Consider the following 21,664-nt stretch of genomic DNA (forward strand, 5'->3'; position numbering starts at 1 on the left):
GGAATTGTAACATTTTGATGTGTTTCCTTTTAATCTGTCATACACATGTAAGCACACAGTAAAAGTGAGGTACAATATCATTTTACTTTCTGCCTTTAACAACTATATCTTATCATACATATATTTTCATGTTAAATATATTGAAAGCATGATTTTTGATGACTGCAATACTCTATAGCACCTCATTTTGCTTAATTATTTCCTTACTGCCAGGTATTTTGATTCATTCCAGTGAATCCACATTTACTCTGTTATAAATAATGTAGCTGTGACTAGGCATTTAAATATTTGAACTCATTTATGATTATGGAATCACTGGGCTCACCATAATTGATATGTATTACCAAATTGACAGAAAGGTAGTAATAATAATAGCTAACACTCACTGAATGCTGCCATGTGCTTACATTGTTCTCTGTGCTTTGCACATATAAAGTCATTTAATTTGCACAACTCTATAGAAGACTACTGTTCTCATCTGTTTTACAAACGAGGCCTTGAGAGGTTAAGTAATTTGCTTAAGACAACTGTAATTGTAAGTGGCAGAACTGGGATTCTAACCCAGACTGTCTGGCTCTAAAGTGATGCTCTTTAGAATTAATTATACCTCTCAAGGTTGTGTCATTTTGTGTAGCAGTGTCTTAGTCAACATATATCTTTAATGTCATAGGTGAAAAAATAGTTAATGTTTTAATTTCTCTACTTGTAAGAATAAAACTGTGGAGAGTCTGTAGGGAGTTTTCATTTATTTTTGCACTAATGTATTCAACATATGTACCATATTTTACTGAATATAATATACACTTTTTTGCCCAAACTTTTGAGGGAAAAATAAGGATGCACTTGTACATGGGTGGTATAAAAGGATGCACGTTAACACATGGGCGGCACCAAAGCCATGGGTGTGCGTTATACACAGCAAAGGAATATGCCTAAAAAGTCCAGAGACTGAGCAGATGAGTGTGGGCTCTGGGCTGCCAGGGTTTGAATGTCAGCTCCATGTCTTGCTCGCTGTGTTATATTTAACAAGTTACTTAACCGCTTCTTCTAGCCTGGGTTTTCTCCTCTGCAAAATGTAAACACTAGTAGTACCTACCTTACAGGGTTGTTGTGAGGTAAAGAAAATGAAGCATTAGAACAGTACCTAGAACAGTTAGCTATTGCTCTATCAGCATGTAGCCATGATTATGCCACGGTTTAAATACTAAAATTGAATGTTATTTTTGCAATTAGTTATATGAGTATACTAAACATTTATTTTAATGATGCTGTCATTTTTTGGTATAGTTTTTAGAACTTGCATTTTGAAAAGCCTTCACAATTTGTGAACGACACTAAGAAATTAGTCTCAGAGGGTATAGGTTAGGTACCCCTGGGGCGCTTCAGAAGAATGCTGCTGGCTCTTGGGGGATAGATTCAAAACAGAAGTTCAGATAATAAGTCTCACATAATCGTTGGAGTAAGGGCATAACTTTATTGGAGCAGTAAACACTCATTTGGTACATACATTCTAATGTTTACATTAAGTGTGTATATACTTTAAAAAATTTCCTTCCAGTTTTACCTCCTTTTCTCCCCTACTCCCCTTTTTTGTTTCACTTACGAAGTAGGCTGCTGTCCCTGCCTAGAGCTTATACCAGGCACCCTTTTGAACCACAGAGCACTTAGCATGATGTTAGACACAGTGTGGGTGGTTACTAGCGATTAATTAAATGAGAAACTAGTTCTTTAAGCCAAACCATAATAATCAATTAATTTGGTAATTCAGTGCAAGCATCCTAGACTCCTGAAACAATAATGACGAAGTAAAGGTGGTATGATGCCTTGGCAGCATTGGAGTAAGTGTCAGAAGACCTAGTCTCCAGTCAGTCTTTTCTGTGTAGTAGTGGTACCTTACATTTCACTCCTTGACTGCTTCCTCCCAGCCTGTTCCCCTGTACACTCTGATCCCCTACTCAACTCGCCCATATCCGCATCCCGTTCTTGGAATTGTTAGCCTTTTCATCTGAAACCTTGGTTTGCCCTGAGGATACAGGCTTATTTTCCTGAATTGAGGGGCTGCTTTTCTTTATAATCCTTGAATCACTGGGCCCAGGTGCCATTTACTGCCACATCCATCATTTTCCTTTGTGGCTCAGGCCCTGTGAACCATTCTTTTGAATCCTTCTTATAACCCTGTTCTCACTTCTTACCTGTGCTCCCTCAGTCATTGAAGACTTTAATACCTTCTTTATGGACATTCTTTCAAGTTTAAATCTCGACTTTATCCAGTGCATGTGGGCACAGTTGTTCATTTATTTGATTTAAAATACATTTATTGTGTTTTCTACTAGGGATCAGGCACTAGATATACAGTGATGATCAAATAGACTTGGCCTCTTCTATGTTTGTGATCTCCATGTTGTCTTGGAGGTTGTCATCCCACTACTTTAGAGATCTTAAACTTCAATATTGCCTTGTATTCTGGCTCTTCTGTTTATTAGATGTAGAATTTAAGCAAATCATTTAACCTCTGCCAGTTTCCTCTTTTGTAAAAAGGAAAAATAATAGTACCTACCTCATAAGGTTGCTGTAAAAATAGTTAATTGATACATGTAAACCTCTTACAGTAATGCCTGGCATATAGCAAGTGTTATAAATAAATACATGCTGTGATTATTATTTAATTATTCTTCTGTGTCATTTCCTTCTCACATTAGTGTCCTTTTGGATCTCAAGAAGATTCCTTTCCCTTCTCCCATTGAATGTTTCTAGTTGCCCCTTATTTCCTGCTGCCTTCTCACAGCAAGGTCAGAACTACCAGCAAAAAGCATCTTGGATCATTCCACCTGTCTGCCTTCACTGCTTATGTTTTTTAGGCTGTTTATACTCCTCTTGAAAATTGCAAGATTCAGTGGTCTCTAATTTAGTTGTACTCTCAGTGCCTTTGGGCAGGTTTTGTTTTTGTTTTTGTTTTTTTGTCCTTATAAGCTCATTCTCCCCTTTGCTGCATGAACTATTTCATACTGTAACCATTGCCCTTAAGTTCTTTATTGAAAATTCTCTCACTGTTCTTTAGAAAATTTAATTACTGCTTCATTGTGAAAACTAATGTTAGCTTGTGTAAGTTCTTCAGCTTTTTTTCCCTTTCAAATTTGTGTCCTTTAACTACTATCTTTGCTCATTCTCAACACCTCCTCTCAGGTCTCAGAGGAGGAAGATGTTTTTTCCTGTCTTCTTGTGACTGCCATATTACCTGCTTTATAGCCAAGAGCCTTCAGAGAAATAGTCTGTCCTTTACTAGAACACAGTTTTCTTTAGGGGAGGCATCAAGTCTCTGTATTGATCTTTGTCAGTGTGGCACAGTAGTATGCCAACAATGCCAAATGAATGAACTAATAGACTCTTTAGTTTGTTTCTTATCTTTAAGGTGGGAACTATAATCTTCCTTATGGATTAATTGTGACAATTAAAGGAGTGTCAGAAATAATGTCAGAAAGTGCTTTCTAATAAACAGTGGCATCACTGAGACATTTACAAGAATTTTCCAATCATAAAAAGTCAGAATTTTTTACTAAAATTAATGTGTAACCAAATAACATAGATGCATAACTCATAGACACAGACACCAATGATGGATGGGGTCGGGGGGTGGACAGGGGCACATCTGTGAGAGTATAAACAATACTCTCACAGTATTGAAAAAGTAGTGTGCTTCATTTGGGACAGACCCAGGAAGAGTTAAATATCTTCACAAATCTCCCTCTCCGATATTTAGAGCAGGTCCTGTGTTGCCATTTGTATAAGTTGAACCATTGCTTTAAAACCATCAGTTATTAATTAGTTCAGTCTTTTTAAAGTTGAGGAGAGTCCTCCTTGCACAGGTTGATAGTTGCCTTAACCCCTAATCCAGGCCCTTTTACTACTAGAAAGCATTACGTCTTTTTCTTAAGTCAGTTTTAAAGTTGAGAATGTAATTGAGTAAAACTTCCTCATGTGACTTTTCATTCATTTAGTGCTTGTAATCATTGAAAAAGGAATGGATCCAAATTTGCTTTTTAAATGAGAAAGGCCTACTGGTAAGCAAAAGAATAGACTTCAAAGGACATCTTTACCCACTTTAAAAAAATACAACATTCTTTAGCGGTACTTTTTTTTCTAAAAGCAAACCATCATTGCTAAAAGGAATACTTCAACATACTGATTGTTACTCATTTTTATCTAAAGCAGCCCTTAACTGAGCAGCACTTAGCCTCTTCTATTTGCCCTGTCCTCTTGAAAGTAATCATGAAAAATTCGCTTTCCTTATTTATTTCCAACTTATTAATAGTATATGAGAAGTTTCTTTATAAGATGAGTAGCCACAGTGTGTTGAATGTCTGCTTTGTGTTAGGCTTTGTTTTAAGGTACTTTGAACTATAATTATCTCAAAACTTCACAACAATCTTTAGATGTTATTCTGTTTTAAATCTATCTGGGACTCAGAGACCTAGTATAGTCTAATACATTTACACCCAGGAAAGAGCAGAGCTGGGATTCAGACCCAGGTATGACTAAAAAGTTTGTGTTCTTTCCATTAAACCACACTACCTAATTACATTTTGTTAAGAATTTGCTAGATTCTCAAATATTTTCTTTCTTAGAAGGAATGTATTAGGAAACTAATTCTAAGGTTTTCATTTAAATTATTAGCCAGGGGCAGATTTGGGGTGCCCTAAAGCTTGTACAATGTAGTACTCTTTATGAAAAGAATTCAAAATTAAGTTCTGGGTGGAGGAGCTCTTTCTTTCTTTGCAAGCTTAAGCTTCACTAGAGTCAAGGTAAATATACCACTTATAAGAATAAATATTATAAAAACTTTGAATCAGTCAAAATATACAGTGAAGTTAGAATATATAAATTGCTTAAAGGGACCCTAGTGTGTATTGACCTCAGACAAAATTAGAACCCAGAAGAAAGACACACTAGTCATATTTATGAGTTAACATTTTCCTTTTCAAATTATAAGGCTGATAGTACATATTTTTAACTTCCTTTTTTCAGCTAATATAAATTTATCTTGTTAAGTATATATTTAGAAAAAAGTGGCTCCTTGAAGTTATTAGTATGTATAAATACTTTAATATAATCTTTAATATTTTTTGTCTTTGAGAATGTACTAAGAATTGAATTGAAACAGTAAAATGAATTTTGGAGCACAAAGATCAGATATTTTAAACTAATTCACTTTTCCTCTTGGTGTATGCAAAGAAGATATGAAAAAGGTATTTTTTTGGATGAATGCTATCATTAGCCAAATAAACAAGTGACTTACTTGCTGTTTGTATTTGTATATTAATTTTTAAAATCTGTACAGGACTTTAGAGAGAATCTGTTCTAATTTTATTTAGTAGATCAGCAGCAGAGAATTAGAGAGGACTTTATGGAGGAGCCATGATTTAGAAACATGGTTTCCAGTTGAAAGCTTTTTTCTCTAGACTGGACTGAAATAAACATTTGGCTATAGCCATTTAGTGTTTTAACATTGAACACCCAAGTGACTTGAGTTGACATAGTATAAGGGACACACTCTTAGCTTAGAACACTTGGATTCCTTCGTTACTCTAACCAGCTGTGTGATCTTGGATAAGTCTCTTAGCCACAGTTTTCCTCATTTGTAAGATGGAGAGATTTTACACTGGGGTTGTTTGAGGCTCATTTTGAACTGGAAAAATTTTAGTTAAGGCCTTGTACTTATACATAAGTCTAGTAATTGAATGCTGGTGTGATCTATGGCCTAAAACATTTTCTGTGGTGTTGCAAAAGTCACTTACCTGTTTCATCCTTACAATTTCCTTTAAAATAAAAATGGTGTATTTTAGTGATGATGTTTAAATCCTAGTATGAAGCAGTGGGAAAGTTAGCTATGTGTTCTACATCTTTCTGTGTGAGTTGACAGGTTTAGAGAAGTTTTGAGCAGATTTGGTAGCGTGAGGTTTGTCTAAAATGTATCCAGTCATGCACTATGAGGAAGAGACATTTATTGGGGAAGATACAAAAAACCTTGTACATAGGACAAGGACGCCTCAGCCCCCTTCAAAGCGGGTACCTGGGGTACTCACACACAGTTCTTCAAGCGTCTCTTCCACTTTCAAAACACTCTGCAAATTCCTTTGTTGGAATGCCATCAGATGCCCCATCGTATTTTCCTGAATCTCATTAATAGTCTGAAATACCTTCCCTTTCAAGAGTGATTTTGATTTTACTCATAGGTTTGGGATAAGCCAGGAGTTGAAGGGCACCAAGTCTGAGCTTAGTGGGGGCTATGAGTCACCTGGGTGATTTGATGTTTTGTAAAAAAAAGTCTGCATGAGACATGATGCATGAGTGGACATGTTGTGATGAAGTTGCCAATTACCAGTTGCCCATAGCTGTGGCCATTTCATCGTGTTGCGTCTCTCAACTGACAAGAACACCGAGGTATAGTACTCCTTATTTTTTGGCCTGAAGGAGTGTACTCATGATGGACCATACCTTCCCAATAAAAAAACACAGTTAATGTGGTTTTGATCTTCCCGCGACTTTGTGGCACCTTCTTCAGGCTTGGAGAACCAGGCAACTTCCATTGGGACAACTGGGCCTTTGTTTCCTGATCATAGCAGTAGATGATTCATCTCTGGTTTTGACTTTCTTGAGGAAACCATGTTCATTGGTAGCAGTTTGAATTAATTCATTAGCAACTGCAGCACAATGTTCCTTCTGCTCAGGTACAAGAAACTGAGAAATGAATTTTGTCAGGACACATTTCATGCCAAGATCCTGTGTCAAAATCTCCGACACAGTAGTTTTTGGAATCTCCAGATCAGCTTGTAGTTCTCATACTGTCAGTCACCAATCTTTTTTGATTGCACCCTGTACACATTCTGCTTGTTGCCGGCCTTCCAGAATGTGGTTCGTTTTCAACAGATTCTTGATCATCTTTAAAGTGTTTGTGCCACACTTTTATTTGCGCTCCACTCATTGCATTTTCCGGGAAAGCCTTTTGAATCATCTGAATAGTTTCTGCAGAGGAATGTTCAAGTTGAACACAAAATCAGATGCAGAATCATTCTACTCCCTCATTTTGAATGTGATGGCCACACAGTACACATGCTCACTCAAAGGTGTCTACCACCCCCACTGGCTGGTACAGTGAAGTCACTGTTCACGCATGTGCATTCCAGCCCAGTCTCCTTGGCTGCCAGGTTACACTGATGTCGCACAAACCATTTTGGTTATATTAACAGTGGCTGGACTTTTTCTAGACAGACCTTGTATATTAGTAATGATTTTCTATTACAGGCTTTTTGCTGTCTTTCCACATTGGTTACAGGTATATTCTTTCAATTAAAAGACAAAGCTAACTTGCAGTTTATACTGTTTCACATGTTTTTATCTCTCCCTTTGTATTGTGTGTAGTTGGTTCTAGTGTAAACTAATTTATTATTAGGTGCCTTACAGTTTATAGATCTTTAACACATTATCATAGTTTTAGAAAAACTGGTTTAAAAAAATTAGCTTTAAAAAAATTAGTGACTTAAGCTAGAGAGAAGACAGATTTTCATTTTTGATTAAAGTCAAAGTATTTTTCCGTGTAACATTACTACTAGTTTGAAATTTCATTCAGAATTCGAGTTCTGCTTTTTTATTATTTGTTTTCCAGGTGAATGTTTAAAAAAGCAATTTTATACAGAGGATCCTTAATAGTGTTGGTATTTAATAGCGTGTTGGAAAAATAGCAAATGTTTGTATTATTTTAAACTGTTGATCTTATAGATGTAGTAATTTGTCTTAATAGAGAGGATCTCTAATTATAATGTTTGAAGAGTTTCGGTCAAGGTGAATACAGTGTTGTCTCTGGATAAAATGTGTTTCAGGGTGCCAAGTGACATGTCTTTAACGCCAGTAGAGGATAGTGACTAGCTTGTTGCCTCAGTGAGAATACCACTTAGGATTGCGTCTTATTTGTGATGGTCATAATCAGACTGAAATATTACTCATTTTTTAATAAATGCAAAAGTAATTCACAGAGATAGTTGAAATAATACTGTATTGTTTGAACTTAAATCACTTGTGATTGATTTTAATAGGATTAAATCACTTGGATTTTAATAGGCTAATCTGGAAGCTTTACTTGTGTCCTTGAAAAAAATTGTTCCAAGTTTTCAAATTGATTTTTGAACAGCTTACTCACGTTGAGATGTGAAATGTAGGTTGTAATTGAACCTTCTGTTGATGATTCGGCTTTCTCATCACGTTACTCTTATATAATTTAATAATTTTGGAGGCCATCTAAGTGTAGATCAGACTTAGTTTGTGGGTTCACAGAATTATTGTCTCAGACTACTGTGCTTTTCTAATTGATTAACTTTTTCTCTCTTTCCTTAACATCAGTTACTACTTTCGGCAGCCCAGTTCTACTCCCATCAGGTCTGCAGTGGAACTAAAGAGAAATCAGTCAACCAAACATCAGTAGTCTTAACTACTTACATTTAGGGTTAATCTTTAAAGCCATATATGTCTCTTCTGTGTAGTAAAGAAACAGATTTATTGAGCCAGTGCTGTGTGCCAAATGTTAAGTTTCCACAAACTCAATTGCCACACAGTACACCATCTTCTCCCATTCCATCTTCCCTAAACAGATGAGAAAAGTGAAGTCTTGTCCAAAGTCTGAATGTTTTCCACTGGGCTGTTATCCTTAAAACTTGCATCTTTGGCTATATTTTTGTTGGTTGAGGTTGCTTAAAGATTAACAGATGGGTAAATAGCATTATTGCAGATGTCATAAATTATTACAGTCATTGGTCATCTAGTAAGATTAATCATCACTAACAATAACTAGAATGCATTTAAGCCATATTTTTAAATATTATCTAGTCCTTGTGCCATGTAGTATAAAGGATACAATAAAATACAGGAAGAGAGACTTTATATCATCACCCTGAGGTGCTCACAACATTGGGAGGGAGCTTCCTTTTCATAATTTATTACTTAGTTGTGTCTGACTAAAACACTGTCATTCCTCAGATATTTGTACCAAAGCAACTTTTTCTGAGGCTGAAGCTTAAAATTAAGATTAAGCATTTTTCCTTGTTTTTTTGCTAGCTGTGTCATTCTGAATTGCTTGGAATTTCAAATTCTCACCCTTTCCCCCACCCACCCTGTTCTGAATTTCTTGTAGAAAATTATTCACAGGGGACTAAAGACTTCTTGTCTTTTGTATATAGTGAATGTGAAGAATACAGTTCCTTTCATTATAGTTTTAATTGGCTCATGCTGTAATTCTCTCCAACTCTTAGAAATAAATTACCTCAACTTCAAGATGTGTAAGTAGATAAGAGACTTAGATCCTTTCAAATTCTGGCATTTTGAAGGTTATGTTTTTATACCATTTGAAGTAATGTAGATGAAAAATCAGAGATGTTCATGAAAGAAAAAGATGATTAGCATTATTTTTATTGTTGGTACTTTCTAATGAGGCAGTTTTAATCTTGGTTTGGGGAAAGGTAAGGGGGAGAAGGCCCCTTTTAAAAATTAAAGTCTTGATTTGTTTTTTTAAAAGGCTTACTAAATCTTAAGAATTTAAGAATACTTAAATATAGATTTCTAAGGGGCTTTTACTACTTTTCCTGCTAAATGAATGTACTTTGCTTGCTGATCACTTTGTAACTTGAGCTTTCTAAGGACAGATACTGTATACGCCTAACAATTAACAAATATTAAGTGTTTGTTTATGTGTATGCACTTTATTTTATGATTTTATTGTTTTGCCGAAGTATTGTTACCAGGTCTCTTCCTGAGTATGTCTGCAGTTATTGCAGTATAACTTAGTTTCATCAAATGGAATTAAAATCTTCTTCATGTAATTTAAAATAAGCATATTATAACTCTTTTTAAAAAAATGTACATAAATCTAGGGCCTTTAAATTTTGTGACAGCTAATGGGTTCTGTTTCAAGGATGGGTGAGTGAGAAATTAAAGCTTATTATTAGCATAATTATTTTGCCACAGTTGTTGGCATGTTCAGTAATGCCAAGGCAAAACCATGTATATGTAGGAATTTGCACTGAAGCTAGTTTCCTTTGTTTTTGGACTTGTTTAATATCAGGAAACATTGTAGCTTATGGATATTCTCTTTAATGGCCTTTTCTGTTCACTGGTTTCCTCCCAGTTAAAACTTATTAATAAAATTCATGATTAAGCAGACTTACGAGGTATTTAGTTACATGAATGGAAAATGTGAAAATACTACTCCATATCCAAAATTTGAGTTCATTGCTTGCACATTATTGTACTTCATTTCAAAAAGTACATTTGATTATCTAAAAATTACATTAATTGCTATAGATAAGCACATTAAAATATCTTCCCATGTTACTGTGCTTAGTAGTTCAAATGTTCTTGTTTTTAAAATTGCATTGGCATAACACAGGTGAAATGATACTCATTCACCCGACATTTGCTTGTGGTCTTCTAAATGGCATTGAAGAAAAACATATATTCCTTTAAGTATCTCATACTCTAGTCAAAAAAGATGCACGAACATATTATGAAGCGTATGGGAATGTAATGTTAGATAAAAGCTGAGTAATTGAAACAGCTAAGAAAGTCATTGGCTTTGCTTGAGGCCAGAGAAGGATCCCTGGTGAATATGACACCTGAGCTGTGTTCAGAGTCTGTGTGAAGAATCCAATGAAGTGGGGGGAAGCATAAGAGAGACATGGGAGGGCAGCAAGTAGGTGGAAGGAGTAACAGCGGTGTGCATTTACCATTGGTTTAATGTTGTTAGGGAATAAGTGGAAAATAGGTAGCAATGAGTGAAAAAATGAAGTCGAAGTAGGCATAGACTAGATCTTAAAGAGTGTTATGTTCCCTTTTAACATATACCTTCCACAGCCCTGCCGTTGATGAGAACTGGTTTCAAAGCAACGGGAATGGGAGAAGAAGGGGGGAGAAGGTACAGAAAATAAGTAGCATAGACGGTAGGTAGAAAATAGATATGGGGGAGGGCAAGAATAGTATGGGAAATACAGAATCTAAAGAACTCGAGACACGTGGTCATAAACTAAAGGGGGGGAATGGTGGGGGATGGATGTGCAGGGTGGAGGAGAATGAAGGGGGGAAATAAAACAACTGTAATGGCATAATCAATAAAATATATTTTTAAAAGATGAAAAGAAATTGAACATGAGCGTGATGCTCATGTTTATTTCAGTGGTGATTTTGAGGAAGGTAGATTCCATGAGAATATTAGAGTTTATGATGTTTGAAACACTCTTGCAGTGATCTAAATGAAAGTTTTAAGGCAATAATATTCAGGGTTGAAAGAATGGGGACATATTTGGCCTAATGTTGATAGCACTTGATAAGTGGATAAGAAGGGGTTGAGAGAGAGGAAAAAGAAAAGTTAAGGGTTATGCTTCTTTCTTGTTACAACTATGTGGTTGTGTTGCCTCTACTGAATCTGAGAATACAGGAGGAAGATTTGGGTGGGTATGGAGAGAGAATTTACTAGGGATTTTGGACTGGCTAAGTTTGATCCTTGGTCTGGAACATTTATTTGATTGCAGATGTCTAGCAGATAGTTGAATAAGGTAGTGTTAGGCTTTAGGGGAGCATCTGGACTGGCAGTATAGATTTGGGAGCAATTAACTTATAAGCCAGTAATTTATCTTATTTCAGATGTGAGCCAGACTTCTTGAGAAATCTGAGCTGGGAATCTACTACCCAGAAAAGGGTACATATATTTGCAAAATTTTGTTAGGAAGCTCCAGAATCCCTTGCCAGTCCAGTCTCGTGAATTTTAGAATCCTAGATATTTGAGTAATAGTTGTAACCGTGAATGAAGATGCCTAATGGGGACCCATTGTAAAGCAAAAAGAGCCCAGCACAGAACTCTCAGGATTAAAGTGATTTAAATAGCAGTGGATGAATAGGAGACATAAAGTAGGGGAATACTGTTTTCTGAAAGAAGGCTACATTATAGTGATTTACGTTTATTTAGCATAGTTGTACTCTTAGGTATTTTTGTTTTGGGACATGTTTGTTTATTTGCTAAGTTTGAAAAGCTGTATTTTTCCTGACATTTGATGCCCATAGATGGGAGTTCAAGAGATTCTATCATTGGGTTCTTTCGTTAGTCAACGTGAGAAGAGTTAGTCTGTGTCCTGGGCTAGGCTTACCTATATTGACATTCTCATTTAATCTTAATGATAGTTCTTTGAGATAGACACCGTTATTAAATCCCCTTTACATGGAAGAAAATAAAGCCTCAGAGGAGTTAAGTAATTTGCCCAAGGCCACATGGCTTGTGAATTTAAAACAGCCATGACACAAATTCAGGCCATTCAGACAGCAAAACCCGTGTTCTCTGCTAGTGTGCCATTCTGTGTTCACCAAGATAATCAGTGACCGGCAGTGGGATATTCTTCACCATGATAGCAAAATGGAATGTGAGTGAGTCCAAGATTGTGGACTGTCTATCTTGGGGATGTATAAGTTCTAACCCTCTAGCCTCTGTGATATGAGTAAATCATTTAATCTCCCTTTTCCTTTGTTTGAAATTTTTTATACCTGAGCAATCATGAGAAGAAACACTGTCATCCTCTTGCTCCAGCTCTGCTCTATAAGTTGTGAATGCTGAGGAAAACATTAATGCAGCACTGGATTAAAAAACAGCTTTTCACATGGACAACAACTAAGGGAGGGGGATGGGAGGGAGGGGGGAGCACAGGGGGGCTGGGATGGGAGTAAAAGAAAACTGTACTTGAACAACAATTAAATAAATTAAAAATAAATTTAAAACCCCACAACTTTTATGTGAGAAATGATTTTATCTTAATATGAGAGTACTTGTACAATATCTGAAGCCCCTTGGTATATATTTTTTCAATTCTTTAGTCTCTAATAAAAAACTTAGTAATTTGTGCTGGGTGGAGACATTTTTGTACATTTTCTAGCTTGAAAATGTACGTGGAAATTTACGTTACAGAGCTTGAAAAAGTCATTTGAAGTTTCGCTCAACTATTAGCAGTATAGTTATTTCTGGAGTTTATAGTCCACACACACTCCTCTTCCTCTGAAATTGTTCTGAATATTCTGCTTTAGATATTTATTATTGAATACTAAGGGATGGTGTCTTAGCCTGGTTTATTACAACCTCTGCATATTCTGTCAGCAAACTAAAGCCACATTGCACGTATAGTAGTCCCCCTTATACATGGCGTAGATTCCAATATCCCCAGTGGGTACCTGAAATTGCGGTAGTACCAAACAACAGTAATAAAATGGAACAGTTATAACAATATAATGAAATAAAATTATGTGAATATGGTCGTTTGTTGGAGGGAATCACTTGTGCTGAAAGTTTTCATACAGGCTCAGTGCTTTCTTGCTGCTGTCGTTCAGAACCTGTTTTTTGTTCATGTCTTCTACCCACAAATTTAATGCCTTTCCATCTTGACAAAGGGCTTGTCTTGCACTGTGGCTGTTTGAGGTATGACAGCTAAACTAGCACAAATTTCTTTTTCCTTCCTCATAATGTCATGGGTAGAAGAATCATTCTTACTGTAGATCTATCTTCACAACCTCAGCATATGATTTTTTTTCAAGTTAAGAACTTTAATCTTTTCACTTAAAGGAAGAACTTTACATCTTCTCTTTGGCATATCCAAATTAACAGCATCACTGCTTTTAAGCTTTGGGGCCATTCTTCAGTAAAATAAGGGTTACTTGAACACAAGCACTGTGAACCAGTAACAGTTAGTCTAATCACTGCCAAGTGATTGATGGGCAGGCAGCATATATATATATATATATATATATATATATATATATATATATATAGCATGGATATAGTGGATAGAGGGATGATTTGTGTCCTGGGCTGGACAGAGCAGGATGGTACAAGATTTTATCATGCTGCTTAGATGGTGCATAATTTAAACACTATGAATTGTTTATATCTGAAATTTTTAATTTAGTATTTTCAGACCGTAGTTGACTGTGGGTAACTGAAACCACAGAAGGCAAAATTGTGCATAAGGAGGACCTACTGTATGTGGAGTTTTGAGCCCATTATGATCTTACGGGTTTGTATTTTTATTTATGAAAAATTATAAATAGCTACATTTTATTTATATTTGATATGAATGGCACCCTATGTATCTGAACAAAAAATAGTGGTTTAGGTATAGGGGTAAATTCACATAACGCCATTTCAGAAAAGTTCAGTGGACCCGGGATTGAATAAGATTAGAGTAACAGAAAAGAAGTTGTTCTCTAAAGAGTTTCTTTTTATAAGCCCTCCAGAAAGATGAGTAATAAGACTTAGTTTGAGTCATCTGCTTTAAGAATCTTCTTGATTGATAGTTGAGCTGGTATTTTATTGCTAGGATGATTGAAAGAACTGTTTTGCCTACCTACCCCTTTTTCTTTCACATTCATACTCATTGGACATGGCTCAGAGAAGACTTTTTTTTTAAACCACTTCGTGGAGGTATGATTGACATACAAAAAACTGTACATATTTAATATATACAACTTGATGAGTTTGGAGGTAAGTATTCACCTGCAAAACCATCGCCACAGTCTAAGTACCTGTTATATGTCAGGTATGATTTTAGTGGCTGAGGATTCAGCAGTGAAAAAATCCTTGCCTTCATGGAGCTGGCATTTGACTGGCAGGAGGGAGTCCAGGAAAAGAAAGAAAGAATGTGGGGTTGGAATTTGAGGGTCACTGGTAGGCGGCTGCTGCTATTTTTAAAAGACTGGGCAGTTAAAACTTCATTTTAAGGTGACAGTTGAGCGGAGTTGAGGTTCATAAGTGAATGAGCCATGCAGGTATCTGGGGGGAGAACATTTCAGACAGAGTAGCAGATACAGATACCTTAAAGTGAACTTGCTGGTTGTATTCCAGGGAATAGCAAAGAAGCTGGCATGGCTGGAGCAGAGTGAGCGAGGAGGAGGGCTAGCTGAAGTCACAGAGATGATCAAATCTAATAAAGACTTTGTAAGATAGTTTAAGGACTTACAGGGAAATGAGAAGTACCTTGTGGGTTGTGAACAGATGAGTGACATAATTGGATTTATGTTTTCAGGTCAGTTTGGTTGCTACGTGATAATAGGCCAGGAACAGAAACAGAGCAGTTAGAAGGCTGTTGGCAATAATCTGAGAGATGTTGGTGCTTTGGACTAGGCTAGTATCAATGGAATTAGTGAGGAGGAGTTAGATTCTGGGTGCATTGTGAAGGTAGAGACAGCAGAATTTCCTGTTGGATTATAAGTGAGGTAAGGGTATAAAGAGGATTACAAACTTTTTGGCATTAGATGTAGGAATGGATTGGACATTTGTTCAGTTGGAGAAGAATGCATGAGAAGCAGATTTGGGGGAAAAGATTAGGGTTTCTGTTTTAGACTTGATACTAAGCATTCAACTGGAAACATTGAGTAGGAAGCTGAATATATGACTCAGGTATTCGGGTAGAGGGCCAAGTAGGCTGCATACATTTTGAGGTTAATTTAAAGCCATGAGTATAGACTCATCTATGAGGTCAGCTTCACCTTTTTAAAACAATGTGGATAGACAAAAGGTTTAGAAACCTGAACCTTAGGGCTGGAGATTGTGATCAGTACAAACTAGTAAGCAGAGTGCCAAATAGGAGCCAGTGGAATAGAAAGAAGAAAAATTATAGTGCTTCGAAGGTAAGTGAGAAATGTGTTTCCCACTAGGAATGATCATCTGTTTCAATTGCTGCCAGATAGGTCAAGTACAATAAGAACTGAGACTTTGCCCATTAAATTTAACAATGTGGAAGTTACTGGTGATCTTGACTACTTTCAGTGAAACGGTAGAGATGGAAGCCTTACTAAGTGGCTTCAGGATATGATGGGAAAAATAGGACTTAGAGACAGTGAACATAGAGGTATTCTCCTCTCTTGTCCCATGATTTTGCTGTAAATGGGAAAGAGAAGTTAGGTGGTTATGGAGAAATATGTGGGGTTGTGAAGATTTGTTTTTAAGATGGGTAATTGATGATTTTGAATGCAGGTAAAAATTAAATAGCAGGGAAGAAAAAATTTTGGGTGCTGGGAAGAAAGGGGGTCCTTGAATAGGTGAGTTGTGATGGAACTAAAGCAGTACTTGTTAAACATCATTCGTATGCATACCACCTGGGGTTCTTTTCATAGGTCTGGGTAGGGGTCTGAAATTCTCCATTTCTAACAAGTTCCCAGATTTTGCCTGTGGTTTTGGTGCCTGTGCTATAATTTGAGTATAAAAACTTAGCATTTTGAGCACAAGAACCAGCAGATTACATTGGTATGCAATCAGCTAGGTTAGTGGATATGGTGAGTTTGTGCAGTTTCTTTTCAGGTTGTTCCTGTCTTCTCGGTGGAACAGGAAGCACGTTATCATCCTAGAGTTAGGATGGAGGAGATGGTGTAGAATCATCTAGGAGAGTTGAGTCTGGACTAGAAAAGTAGAATTGTGGAGTTGCACTAAGAGCCCACTTGTGATTAGAGGCCATGAATTTAAACTGAGATGGATTAAATATGGGTGTATGTTCATTTAGTTTCAACTACATGGGTGCAGGTGAACTGTAGGCAGGCAGTGGAGGCTTAGGATGGCAGATATTTTGGAGGGAGGAACAGAAGGGAAAGTGATTTAGTGTATAAAAGGTAGTTACAATTCATGGATTATGCTATCTAAACTGGGAAAGGAGGGAAAGGTGAGAATGCTAGCTTAGAGAACATGTGGAGGGGTGTTTTGGTTTTGTTTTGTTTTGTTTGTAATCACAGATCTTCTCCCAATCTTGAATTTGCTTAGGAACTCTGTAAATCTTCAAGAAAGGAAATCTCTGAACTTGTGTTGTATTAAATAAACTTAGGGGAAAGACATGTTACGTTTTCACCTAAAGCAAGTATTAACATTAGGGATTATAATTTTATTTAAAGTAGAGGGTTCTGTAGATAAGGGAGGGAGATCTTAAAGGATTTTAAAAAATGTTTCTATCTGAAAACTATTTTAAATGTATTTCTTTATTTCTGTTAAAACAGGTTATTAATATCCTTATAAATCATACAGCTTTATCATTATTAGATAATTTACTATATGGACAAATACAGACAAATTTCAACCATTGGTGTTTCTTTTCTTTCTTTCTTTCTTTTTTTTTTTTTTTTGTCTCTTTTTCTCTCTTGGATATTACAGATGACCATGGATGAAAAATATGTAAACAGCATTTGGGACCTTCTGAAAAATGCAATTCAAGAAATCCAGCGTAAGAATAACAGTGGTCTTAGTTTTGAGGAGCTCTATAGAAATGCATATACAATGGTTTTGCATAAACATGGAGAAAAGCTCTACACTGGACTAAGAGAAGTTGTTACCGAACATCTCATAAATAAGGTATCCAACTTTAAAGGACTGTTGCTAATTATATTGATTCTAGAAAATCCTTTATACCATATTTTACTTTGACTAGAAGTATTGTTTTTAAAGGCTCCAGGAAGCTTATAGAAATAAAAATTAATTGGTTGTATTACAAAACGTTACTCAAACTTGTAATCAGGTAATCAGATTTTAAGGAAGCAAACTTTCAGTAATTTACAAATGCTTATGAATATGTTAATTATAGATCTTTTTTCCTTACAATGCATAATCAGCCAATATTAGTTTTCTCCACTTTCTCTGTATAGTTGAAAACATAAAACCACATTTAAAAAAAATACTGTCTAAGATTTTTTCACCATTCGAAATTGACTTTATTGATTTTACCTGAGTTTTACTATACAAATGTAAATTTAAAAAATGTAGTGATGGGCTGTTAACATTATAAAATGGTTCTTTGCTTCCAAAAAGTTTTTTTTAGAACATTTGTTTTATAGAGCAAACTTCTCCAGTGCAAGTATGTCTTTCTTTAAGATTGTCAGGTAAAATGTAAATGCCACAGATAAATAAAAACTTCTCAGAGTTTTTGTGTGGTATTAGAGTGTTAATTTTTTTAATTTTATTTTGAAAGAATGGAAAAGTTGCACCAATAGTATAATGGTCTGTTTTATTATAGATTCACTTGTTAACATTTTACCACATTTTTGCCATCTTTTTATTGATACCTATTATTACTATTATTGATGTTATTATTGCTGAACAATTAGAGAATGAGTTTTAGATTTATTTACCCTCAAATACTGTGGAGTGTTACTCCTGAGAACAAGGGAATTCTCTCACTTAACTAAAGAATGGTGTTCAAAACCAGGGAGTTTAATATTGCTGTGATACTGTTATCTGATACAGTCCACATGTAAATTCACCCTTGTGCTGTGCAGCAGAGATGTCCTTTATAGCTGTTTGTTTCTGATCCAGGATCCAGTCCAGGATCACACACACAATTCCTCAGCCTTTCTTTGCCTTGTAACACATTGACATTTTTTGAAGAGTATAGGTCAGTTGCTTTGCAGGTTGTCCCCCAGTTTTTGGTTTGTCTGATTGTTTCCTCATGACCAGTTTCAGGTTATGCATTTTTGGCAGGAATAATACATAAGTGATGTTGTGTCCTCAGTGCATCACATCAGGAGGCACATGATGTCAGTTTGTCCCATTATTGGTGATGTTAACTTTGATCACTTGGTGTTCGCCAGATTTCTCCACTGTAAAGGTACTTTTTTCCCTTTGTAATTCATAAGTAATTTGTTCAGATATATTTTGAGATTGTGTAAATATCCTGTTCCCCAAGAAATTTTGATGTAATGGTTTTAGCATCCATTGATGATTCTTGCATGAATCATTATTACTCTAGTGGTTACAAAATAGTCACTTTTTATTTCTACTGTTCTTTCTGCAAGTCTTTTCCCTTAAGTGGAATTATATGGCAGAAGGTAGTATCATTAAGCAGGTGATTGCGTTCTCCAAACAAATCAGCAGTTTTCTGTTAAGTGCCTACTATGCACAGCCTTCTAAGAAAATACAGTGGCTATATGATATATAAAGAGATATATACTACTATCCCTTCCTAGGTTTGTTTTTACTGTGATGTGAGAGACATTATACACATTTAGATAACAGCGTGAAGCATTATATTAATAGGTGGTAATTAAGTTACCCTGGGCTGTAAGATTTCATGCAAAAGGATCAATTTGAACTGAGCTGTGACAAGTGTGGGATATAAGTTCACAGTGTGGAAGGCATTCCAAGGATTGCAGATTGTCACATGATTATATAGAAATGTACGCTCAGATAGTAGAGTTTGAGGTGTATATATATAATTATATATATATAATAATTTATTGGGATTATTGAACTATAGTGCAGCAAAAATGGTCTGGGAACAAATTGGAGAACAACCTGATTGCCAAGTTAAGGGATTTGGACTAATAGTTGAGGTTTATTAGATATTTTTAAGTAGATGATAATGTGACAGTATTTTAGGAAGATTAGGATGGAAATAATAGACATGTAGAATTGAGAGGTGATTTGATAGAAGCAAGAGGAAACCCAGAAAAATCAGAGTATAGTGATAGGCTAGAAATGAAGTGATGATGCCAGAACTTCTGAAGAATGACTAGATAGGCTTTGGTTACTGCGAGAATTATGGTCCTACCAATAGAATTATTGTAAAGTTGGAGTGGGAAACTGATGTGGAAGGAGTAGAGGAAATGAAAAATGTTGTTTTAGATTATATTGGAAATTTTTATAGTTGGCAGACACCTTAGAAATTATTTTACGGTCAGAGAAAATCGAGTGTGAGATTGTAATAAGATGCTCAAGTAGAAATGGGTGTTTGGAGATACACAGGATTAGAGCTTGGGCAGGAGCTCAGCACTGACAATCAGTTTGGCATTCGGTAGCCTGTACGAAGGAACGAGTTATTGGAGTTCCGAAAACGAAAATCCCAGAGTCAAGGGATGAATCTTTAAGAGCAAACTGATCAAATAGGGATGGGGGAGGGGAAAGAAAACTAATTTACAAAGCTTGGCATCAAAAGAAAGAAGAGGAATAGAGTGGAAGAATTTTGCTTAAAACTCTTGAAAGGGGAGAAGATTGGAACAACTGAGTTTTTGCACGTGGAGAGAGTTGGCAACAATGGGGAGAGTAAAGGTAAAAGAGGGGCATGTTCTCATTTGCCAGAGTTCTGTTGGGAATGATAACAGTCACAGCTGGCTCTTAATTACTATTAATTATTATGTGCCAGATCCAGTTCTAATGCTTTTTACAAGTATTAGTTAATGGTCACAATCCAGTGAGTCAGATGCTGCTATTATCTCTATTTTGTAAGTAAAGAAACTGAGGCACAGAGAAGTGGTAATTTGTCCAGACACACATAGCTAGTAAATGGCCTAGATACTCAGTCAGTATCCTAGATATTCAGCCTGAGTCCTTGACCTCTCTGTAGATTGGCTCCTGAAGCATACATACGTAGTGAATGGATCAACATGCAGTAAATATGCTGGCCTTAAGGGAGCTTGGGGGTCTTCAGCAATGTTGGAGTCCCTTGGGGGACTGACACAATGTTTGGAAAGCTGTAGTCCTTTAAATTTTGTCCTTTAAATTCTAAGTCTTAGTTTATATAATTAAAATGAAGAAATTGGCAATAATATCTCCAAGATTCTTTAGTTCTAAAACTATTACAAATCGGATCATTAAACCACGTGACTTCTGAAAATAAGATGAAGAGGCTTGAAATAGCCTTTGTGGAGAATGTACTTAGGAATTGTTAAGTAAGGAAAACAATAGCTCAGTAGAAAATGGCCCAAATGTGTATTTGGGTTTTTGTTTTGTGTTTTTTAATCAATGCTTTGCAGCTTGGGCACAGATGTAGAAAAACAATTGTAGTTATTGTGCTGTAGTGAGAATTGGCTTATCCAAAAAGTGAGGAGAGGAGGCCAGAGTGTGAGGTCAATGTTTAAGTGATTGGTTTTTGGACTCTGCAGTATGGTTAGGTAGAAATTGAAGTCATGTGAACAAATAACTCCATGGTAACTGTGAGAGGTTTAGCATATTTTCAGTTGCTTAAAGTGGTCCTATATATAAGGTTAACTGTCATTTCAAAATATAGCAGTTCCCCCAATTTATCCCAGAGAAACATGTATTTTTGTTGAGTGTGCTAAAGAAATTAAAAATATATGCTAAATTCTTAATTGTTTTTACATAGACCTTAATGATATATCTTCAACATCTGAAAATGTTCTTTAACTTTTTTCTTTCACAAACACTCATTCGCTCAGCTTAAACTATCGGTTTCTGACTAGGAGATGTGCCAATTTCAGTATATCTAATTCTTTATCTCAATTGAACTACTTTTTGAAACTCTGCTGTATCTGTGCTTTCATTTTTGTGTTTTCCATTTTTCTTGCTTGATTTTTACTTTTATGAAAATTTGACTGTAAATACTACTGTGTGGAGACACTGCTGATACGAGTCTATTAACTGGCAGGTTAGGGCCATCATACCGTAGCTTAAACCGTTTGTCCTCTGATGCAGGAAGTTTCATACTTGTTCTACCAAACAGGACATTTAGAGATGTTTCTGATAAAATGTGCTGAGTGCAGTTGGCATGAAAATCAGTATCACAGGTCTCAACATTCCACCTTCCAACTGGAAGATGAAGAAATGGTTTAAGATTCTGTTGATGTAACTGTCGTCAGTTCCAAGGAATATATATTCCCTTTG

General features: G+C 35.9%; 1 protein-coding gene across 3 annotated transcripts in view; it reads left to right on the plus strand.

The window, feature by feature from the left end:
* The window catches only part of CUL3 (cullin 3), an 86,139-nt gene that overhangs the window by 4,933 nt on the left and 59,542 nt on the right, over window positions 1–21,664 (plus strand). Inside the window, exon 2 of one of the 3 annotated variants that reach the window (XM_037139229.2) lies at window positions 17,207–17,404. The exons of 1 other annotated variant lie outside the window; for it this stretch is intronic. In XM_037139229.2, the coding sequence (XP_036995124.1) occupies window positions 17,207–17,404 (198 nt within the window). Of the gene's footprint in view, window positions 1–17,206; window positions 17,405–18,556; window positions 18,654–21,664 lie in introns of those variants that run through there. One more of the 3 variants, XM_053666324.1, reaches the window with a different exon arrangement.

This window comes from Artibeus jamaicensis, unplaced genomic scaffold, assembly GCF_021234435.1.
Source record: "Artibeus jamaicensis isolate MK-2021 breed Jamaican fruit bat unplaced genomic scaffold, CSHL_Jam_final contig_1015, whole genome shotgun sequence".
Classification (NCBI taxonomy): Eukaryota; Metazoa; Chordata; class Mammalia; order Chiroptera; family Phyllostomidae; genus Artibeus; species Artibeus jamaicensis.